Source organism: Tachysurus vachellii, chromosome 23, assembly GCF_030014155.1.
Source record: "Tachysurus vachellii isolate PV-2020 chromosome 23, HZAU_Pvac_v1, whole genome shotgun sequence".
Classification (NCBI taxonomy): Eukaryota; Metazoa; Chordata; class Actinopteri; order Siluriformes; family Bagridae; genus Tachysurus; species Tachysurus vachellii.
Genome location: NC_083482.1, coordinates 15,975,272 through 15,984,539, shown reverse-complemented (window position 1 = coordinate 15,984,539; position 9,268 = coordinate 15,975,272). Strand labels below are relative to the sequence as shown.

The following is a 9,268-nucleotide window of genomic DNA, read 5'->3' as shown; positions in this document are numbered from 1 at the left end:
TCATATAACAACACGGCATATAACGTAAGACAGTTCGGAAACGTGTTTTCACAAGAACTACCGGGAAACTTGAATGAAGCATTACACGCGTCACATTGCGCATGCGCGTACATCTCCACCGAGCGGAAATTACAGTAGTCGTGTTGCGCATGCGCAGCTTTCCTCTTTTCACCTCCCTGTGCTGAGCTTCACCATGGCGAACGTCGCTGACACAAAACTCTACGACATCCTCGGTGTCTCTCCTTCAGCGTCCGAAAACGAGCTTAAAAAGGTAAATAAACGTTTTATAAGCCGGTATATAATCGGCAAACGTCACTGCGCCGCTTTATTTCAGATCTCAATCCGACTCCGTGTGCGGCTTCACTATCAGGAAGGACGGGTTAGCCGGTTAGCAGCGCTGCTAGCAGGAGTGCGGCTGTATCCCAAATTTACGCGCACTTTATAATCTAGTGCACTATATTCGGCCCTGTCTCTCTGCACTAGTGCGCACTATGTAGTGGTATAGATATCGATTTGGGACGCGACCCTCGGTAACGCCGTATGTCTGTACAACGAGGCCTAGCAGATTTAACCGGCATCTGTGTTTATTCTACACACACGCGTTTAATTCTACTGCGATTTCTGTATTTACTCTCTACTCAATTCCGTGTGTTTATATCTTTAACGAATTCATACGTGCGGGTTTAGTTTAGGGGACGTTTCGTGTTGTTAGCATTAGCCTGATTAGCATTAGCCTGATTAGCATAGCGTCGTTAAACGGCCTGTTCTTGTGCTAACAAAGCGTTTAGTCTGGTGAGAATTAAACACAAACACGCAGATAAACTCGACGATCTTTATTAAAACTTTATTTACAGCCGTGTTCTGCTTTATATCGTGCTGTCGTTAGCATCACGCTAGCTGTGTGCTTTAGCATGTTGGCAGGCCTGATTTTATCGTCTTTATTTAACGCTACGTTTAAAAAAAACTGCAATTTAATAAACGTCACAGTCAACTTTTAGTCATGGTTACAGGTAAAAAGTGTCTAACCAGCTGAATATCAGGTGAAACTGGTGAACTGTAACTGACTAACCAACCATCTTTAACAGAAACGTGCTGCTTGCTAACAGGCTAATTATCTTTACCTCAGAATAACTAAAGTGTTTAATTATAAAATTAAAAGTTACGCAGTTTCACCTTCACACTTTCTATAACACGTGATTCATCTAGAAACTCGAACACTTCACGTCTTATTCACATTCTTAACTGAATTGATGTTTTTCAGGGAAATTCCATTATGATGTCACGAAATAATTTCCATATTCATTATTGGGCCTTGGGTCAGTTGCATACCGTGTTATGATGATTAAAGATGCTTTTTTTTTTTTTAAGAAGTTAGAGGTTATAACATCAGTGATTTCTGTATTGTAGGTTTTTGTTCATGGCACCACGAGGTGTTTGAACACATGTGTTGGTGATGATGACGATGATGATCCGAATCAGAATCAGAATCCGGTTTATTGGCCAAGTGTGTTGATGTTGACACACACAAGGAATTTGGTTCCAGCTGTTTGTGACTCTCAAAATTACAGACATAAATAACTATACTGTACAACACAGAGGATGTGAGACAATATAAACATTAGTATTAAATATGATTACAGAATATCTGACAGATCAGTTATGTACATAGTGTGAGTGAGTACATGGTAGTGCAAATAACAATATTGTGTAATATGCTTTTTGTACAATATACAGCAGCAGTAGTGTGTGTGATATATACAGATGATGTGATGACTGAGTCCTGATAATGCAGTAATTATAGACATGACGCAGGGAATATAATTATGGTGAGTTGTTAATCAGGGTGATTGTCTTGGGAAAGAAACTGTTCCTGTGTCTGGCAGTTTTAGTATGATGATGAAGAGCTGGGAAACTTTGGCAGAGGTTCTTTATTACTGTCACTTTTGGCAAGAGGAAGTTGTTAAAACAGGTCGTCTGTGGTTGGTGATTAGTTGTAGGTTGTTCAGGAGAAGGTTTGAAATCAAATCACTAAATAAGTCTCGGTCCAAATCTAGCAACAAAGTCAAACATGATCACGTCAAAAAGAAGTAAAGAATGAAACGTTTTGTACAGAAACGTTTTGACATTAGGCCTTTTTTAAGCTAGATTGTATTCCTATTTGGCTGCGTAGTCGATCAGAGAATAAGAAGAACTGGTGGATTTAAGTAGAAAATGTGTCCTGCTTTGCTGGAATTAAAGCCTTCAGCCTTTCCTGAATAAGACTGAACACATCTGTGCTGATTTACAGCTCATTACTCAACTGTAAATATCAGCTCTTTTCATATTACTGCTGAGATGGATTAGAGTTTCAAACCGACACTTTCCCCCGTTATCATCATAGAATGATTTCTAATTGACCATAATGGGTTAATTGTCCTGTTTTGTTTTGCGTTTTTTTGGGGTTTTTTTTTTAAATCCAAAGATTGTTGTATTTGGTGTTAAATTAATAGCATTAATAATAATTGTTCTATATCACAGTAATGGCTGGTTGAAACACCTCCAGTTTAATATCAACTTGAAGTGATTAAACATAATAGTTTTGTAATTAAATGAACATTGTGACTGTTTAATTACAAAATAATCTCCTTTTTTTTTGATGGACCAGTTTCTCGGGTCACAGGGTTAAAGTAATCTTGTGTCAGTGGCACAAACGTGTCTAAACATTCGTAACATTTATTTCAGGCCTACCGCAAATTGGCGAAGGAATATCACCCTGACAAGAACCCAAATGCTGGAGACAAGGTAAAGATTTCTAAACATATTATATGCTGTTTATTAGATGTAAAACATAGCGTAAGTGTAATCAGCGTTTGTCCTCACAGACCTGGGGATTTCCAAGATCTTGTATTGTGTAGCTCCATAATGACAAAGTCCCCAAACAAAAGATCACTAAAGAACAGTTTAATGTCCTCAGTATTTGAGAGAGAATTCACAGGAAAATGAACTTCATTTAAATAACTGAGAATTATAGTTAAGTCTGATATTTATATGACTGTATTAGTAAAACTTTTTCATCACGCCATGATTGTAATCTTCTCAAGCCGAATCGTATTTGACCTTGACGAGTGAACGTTTTATCTCGTCTTGCTTTCAGTTCAAAGAGATCAGCTTTGCATACGAAGTCCTAACTAACCCAGAGAAGAAGGAGCTGTACGACCGCTATGGAGAGCAAGGTCTGCGAGAAGGGGGCGGAGGAGGACCCGGCATGGACGACATCTTCTCTCACATTTTCGGCGGCGGTCTCTTCGGCTTCATGGGCGGTCACGGGCGCAGCCGGAACGGTGGTCGGCGGAGAGGGGAGGACATGGTGCACCCTCTCAAGTGAGTCTATAGTGTTATAGTTAATGGAACATGTCATAACCGGTGATGTTATGGAACTGTGCTATTAAGAGTGTGTAATATACTGATTGTTTTTTTTTTCTCTTTATCCCTAGGGTATCGCTTGAAGATCTGTATAATGGGAAAACAACCAAATTACAACTGAGCAAGAACGTCCTGTGTAGTACTTGTAACGGGTAAGTGTTTAGTTTGTTATGTTTAGTAAGGGTCATTAAGCTCTTGGTTGTTTAACTCAATGCTGAAGTATGATTACAGTATCATCAGTAGCATAGTGAATCAGAATCAGGTTTATTGGCCAAGTGTATTGATGTTGAGACACAAGGAATTTGGTTCCAGCTGTTTGACACTCAAAAGTACACACATAAATAACACTATACTATACAATACACACAAATAACACTACAATACACACATAAATAACACACTGCTATACAATACACACATAAATAACACTATACTATACAATACACACAAATAACACTACAATACACACATAAATAACACACTGCTATACAATACACACATAAATAACACTATACTATACAATACACACATAAATAACACTCTACTATACAATACACACATAAATAACACTCTACTATACAATACACACATAAATAACACTACAATACACACATAAATAACACTATACTATACAATACACACAAATAACACTACAATACACACATAAATAACACTATACTATACAATACACACAAATAACACTATACAATACAATACGGATGTGATATAATAGTCAGTAATGGTATTAAATATGAATACAGAATATATGACAGATCAGTTATGTACATAGTGTGAGTGAGTACATGGTAGTGCAAATAACAATATTGTGCAATATGCTTTTTGTACAATATACAGCAGCAGTAGTGTGTAATATATACAGATGATGTGATGACTGACAGTCCTGATAATGCAGCACTTATAGATATGAAGCAGTGAATATAATTATGGTGAGGTGTTAATCAGGGTGATTGTCTGGGGAAAGAAACTGTTCCTGTGTCTGGCAGTTTTAGTAAACAAAGTTCTGTAGCGCCTGAGAGAAGGGAGGAGCTGAAAGAGGTTGTGTCCAGGGTGCGAAGGGTCAGTGGTGATTTTTCCTACCCGCTTTCTGGTTCTTGTGTCGTACAAGTCCTGGGGGGTGGGCAGGGGGGCACCAGTCATTTTTTCTGCAAAAAATAATTGAAGTAATTTTACTGAGGAGTTGATTTATTTCCCAACACGTTCTAATGTGTTTTATTTCTCTGAAACATTAAAGAGGAGTTTTACATAACTTATAACACTTCTAGAAACCAGAACCACATGAGCTGTAACTATACACACGATAACGTATTAGAAAGACGGTCATGGCTGCTGTTCTAGAGCATTAACTTCACCTTCTGTTCAGGCAGATTTGAGATTTCCCAACAACAGCGTCATGAGTTCAGTGAAGAGAATTATTTTTTTGTGTGTGTGTGTTTGCAGCCAGGGAGGGAAGACTGGCGCAGTGCAGAAGTGTACGACCTGCAGGGGGCGTGGTATGCGTGTTATGATCAGACAACTGGCTCCTGGCATGGTCCAACAGATGCAGTCTGTCTGCACTGACTGCAGTGGTGAAGGTACGTGCTCCAGTGGAGCTGAAACCCAGACCAGCAAACTTCATATAGTCAGTGAACCAGAATTGGTTTCCTGTTTTATCAGCAGTGAATGTGTATAAAACATAAGTGTGTGTGTGTGTGTAGGTGAGGTGATCAGTGAGAAAGACCGCTGTAAAAAGTGCGAGGGGAAGAAAGTGGTGAAGGAGGTAAAGATCCTGGAGGTGCACGTGGACAAAGGCATGAAACACGAGCAGAAGATAACTTTCGGAGGAGAAGCAGATCAGGCGCCGAACGTGGAGCCTGGAGACATCATTCTTGTCCTGCAGGAGAAGGAGCACAAGGTATGGTTAGGGTCATCCGCATCAACACGGTATTCCTCTATCCCTAGAACACTAAACGCAATACAGACCTGAGCGTGTTGATGTTGGGATATCAATAAGGATCCAGTTCATCCCAAAGGTGTTAAGTGGGGTTGAGTCAGAGTTCTTCTCCGACCTTCACCTCCGCATCAATGTCTTCATGCTTTGGTGCTTTAACATGCTGGAGCAGTGTTTGGGCCTCTGGAAGGATACTGTAATGTAGACTTTCTGTAGATGTTTGAGCTTTGGTGAAGAATACGTGTGTGTGTGTGAGAGATGGTCAGGTGCACATACTTTGGGTCTTATAGTGCATCAACACGGCTTTGCATGATGGACAGAAGCCCAGCGAATGGGGGGCTAACGTGCTGCACTCAGACAGTGATGTGTGTGTTTAACACAGGTTACACCGAGTGTCATGACCACGTGGTCCGTTTTCCAGATCTCACACATCGCTAGTTTCTGTTCACAAGCACTCGTGAAAAAGAGTGGCTCTTAAATTTCTCTTAGATGAAGTGTGTAACGGTGTACAGGGAGACAGGTCCGGTGGCACTGGTTTATTTTTATCGTACACGTATTGTGGTTTTCATTCGGACGCCTCTTTGTCTGACTCTGTATTCCTGTCACTGCCAGGCCTAGAAGCTTCTGAAGCCCTCTTCAGAATAACTCGGCTGACGCAAGCTTTCACGGAAACAGACCAGAGAGGGCTTAAGGGGTCGTGTGCTATTTTAGAGAAAGCTTCACTATTAAATATCAAGGCGTCACGATCAACCACAGGTTCTGTGGGGTTTGGATTTTTTTTTTTTATGCAAACTGGAAGCTTTTAACCGTTAAGTTACTGTTTTATATGTAAATGTTATTCCAGTAGAGTGAGAAAGCTACAGCGATGACTGGAGGTGATTGGTGTCAGCGGTGGGAAATTAAGTGCACTTTAAATATTATTTAAATACTTTCCTCCTCTTTTTGGTTTTCCCCCTAGAAAGACTGTAGGAGTGAAATACAAATAAATGTTATTTAAAGGTGCCCTTCCACACAAAACCGTTTTTACTTGGATTTTTTGATGTGTTAGGTCCATATGTGTTTGTGTTGTGTCGTGAATGTGAACACGAACTCCTACCTCCCCGGTCAGTTCTAGCCACTTAAAAGAAATAAGGGGAGAAATCAGGTCAGTTGGAAAAGTTGGTCACTGACGTCAGAGTGACTGAGCTCATTACTATTCATGAGCTCTCCCACTTGAGACCACGCCCCCAGAGTTCGTGTAGCTCAGTGAGTTTCCTATACAGCAAAGATGGCTGAACGTCAACGGGCTTGTGAAGAAGCCGTTCTGCCGCAATTCAAGGTGATTGTAAACAAATGTCCTCTAGCCTAGGCTACTTATTGTGTGGGTGAATGAATAGTCATGCTCTCATATCCTAGCGGTTAGCCAATCGGAGCCAAGCAGCATAGCTCATTTGAATATTCATGAGAACTGGCACAAATCGAGCTGAGTCTTCCTGCAGGCTTTCTATACCACACTAGAATGGCTTGAAACAAGGTAACCAAGGCATTATTTCCACAATAAAAATGTTAGAGTCCATGGTGAACTTCAGACATTACCACAAAAGTAATGAAATAAATACGTGTGGCAGGGCACCTTTAAAGATGCAATGGTTTTTTTTTTTATGACTGGAAATATATATTTGTGAAATAATGGCTCGGTCTGTCAGTCATTTAAATGCTGAGGTGGAGTTTTCTAGTAAGAACAGGCCTGAGGTCAGAAGAAAAAAAAATCACTGAAATGTCAAACCAACTGTTCGAGAAAACCTAATGCACCTTCATTTTTGTCTGATTCACAGACCTGCCGCTTTCTTCTGTGTATGTAAACGTGTTGATCAGATCGTACACACACGTACCTAGAGTCTGTGATCTGTAACGATCTTAATTATTGTTTTCACATCTTTTTCTAGACGTTTAAAAGAGACGGACACGACCTGCACATGACCCACAAGATCGGTCTGGTCGAAGCACTTTGTGGTTTTCAGTTCGTCCTGAAGCATCTGGACGGCAGACAGATTGTGGTGAAATACCCAGTTGGGAAAGTCATCGAGCCTGGTGAGTGAAACTCAACCGCTGTGTGCTGGAACGTGTTTGTCCTGTCCAGCAGAGGGTGCTATATAACCGGCTGTGTGTGGTGCAGGTTCCCTCAGAGTTGTGCGAGGTGAAGGGATGCCACATTACCGCAACCCCTTCGAGAAAGGAGACCTGTTCATCAAGTTTGAAGTTCTGTTCCCAGAAAACAACTGGATCAGTCCAGAGAAGCTCATGGTGAGCGTAACGATCGTTTACTTGAGTCCAAAGTGCAAACAGTGTGAATATATTTTCAGTCTGTGAGGTTTTAGTTAAAGCTCTAAAGTTTAGCTGTGGGTAGATATTCATACGTTGTCCTTCATTGTGTGATACGTTTACACGAAACAGCATATTTTAGTGGGCAAGATTTAGACAGGACCTGATTGTTTTAGGGAAAGTGAACATGCCGAGACAAACGTCGAGACGCTTGTCTCTCGTTCCACAGTACCACAGGCATCGATAAACAATACGTCTGGGGCAAAATCGATGCTCTTCAGTAGAACATGAAAATATATTCTTCAAAATAAGGTCCGTTTTGATTTTATCTCCTCTATAAAAGTCAGTCATGTGAGCGTAGCCTACAAATGATTACTGTCTAGTTAAAGTTAGCTTTCCTTGGCAGGTTATCCAAAGTGACGTACAGAAGTTCTTTTGATGTGTCGTCTATCAATAAATACATTGACGTTACTTCACTAGGTTACAGACTTACGACTCGAATGTTTCCACTGATACCAGTGAATTTCTCACTTTGTTCAGCGTTGGTTTGGTTAAAGGTTTTGTCACGACTGTTAAAACCCAATCATCTTTTCATCCGCAGGAATTGGAGGATCTGCTGCCCTCGCGGTCCGAGGCTCCCGTAATCTCCGGCGAGACGGAGGAAGTGGACCTGCAAGAATTCGACATGAGCCAGAGTTCATCCGGCAGCCATCGGCGTGAAGCCTACAACGACAGCTCTGACGAAGAGGGCGGCCATCACGGCCCGGGGGTGCAGTGCGCCCATCAGTAGTTAGTAAGCATGACCATCCCAACCTGTCTGGATCCAGAGAAGGAAAAAAAAATGTTCTAGTTGCACAACATCAGATCAACAAAGGTGTGGCTGTTTTTTCCCCTCCGTCTGATTTGGGGTTCGCCGCTTTCACATACGAGCCTGTAGCTCCTCCCACCTTCCTCTGACATCCACCACAATAGTTCCATAAGCAGGCGACCTCAGACGGAGGAGTAAAAAAAAGGTCATTTCTCTTTTACTTTGTGTAGCTTGCGTTATTTTTGTTCTTGCTGCGGTCAGCATAGTATTTAGTGTTAATTTAAAACTAATCCCAACGTGCAGTTTTGGCCTCTGAGCCTCTTTATTTGAAAAGAGGGTTTGTGTGTGTGTGTGAGAGAGAGAGAGAGAGCGAGCAAGAGAAAGAGACCGTAAAAGAGAAAAGTCCTTTGAAACAAACACCTTTGGGACGTTATAAGAAACATCACATTTTTAGGTTGGTTTGTATCTTACTTGTGCTTGATTTTTACCACTTTACTTTGTAGATTTTTACTTTTTGTTTTTTTTTTTCTTCTGTTATATTTTAAGAATTGGAACAAGATTCTACAGCGTTATGTATAAAAATAAGTGTTCGTCATTTAAGCGTTACGAGCTGCAGTTATGATGTAGTTTAAATAAATCCTTCACTTGCCTGTATCTGTCTTCAGCCCAGGTGCATGCTGGGAAAGCACTGAAACATCCAAATTAAAAATACAAATCGTATAATGATGAAGTGGGTGGAAAGCAGCTGTAGGCATATAACTTCTGTGAAAAGTTTATGAAGTTGTTAAATAAAAACAGTATCTCAAACA

General features: G+C 40.7%; 1 protein-coding gene across 1 annotated transcript; it reads left to right on the top strand.

Moving 5' to 3' along the window:
* The first annotated feature begins 116 nt into the window (after positions 1-116).
* dnaja2a (DnaJ heat shock protein family (Hsp40) member A2a) lies at positions 117-9,266 on the top strand. Its single transcript, XM_060859271.1, has 9 exons — positions 117-271; positions 2,722-2,781; positions 3,134-3,360; positions 3,474-3,554; positions 4,861-4,994; positions 5,118-5,314; positions 7,276-7,420; positions 7,506-7,633; positions 8,253-9,266. The coding sequence occupies exons 1-9, from the start codon at positions 194-196 to the stop codon at positions 8,439-8,441; spliced, it is 1,239 nt and encodes a 412-aa protein (XP_060715254.1). The 5' UTR covers positions 117-193; the 3' UTR covers positions 8,442-9,266.
* Positions 9,267-9,268: the final 2 nt, after the last annotated feature.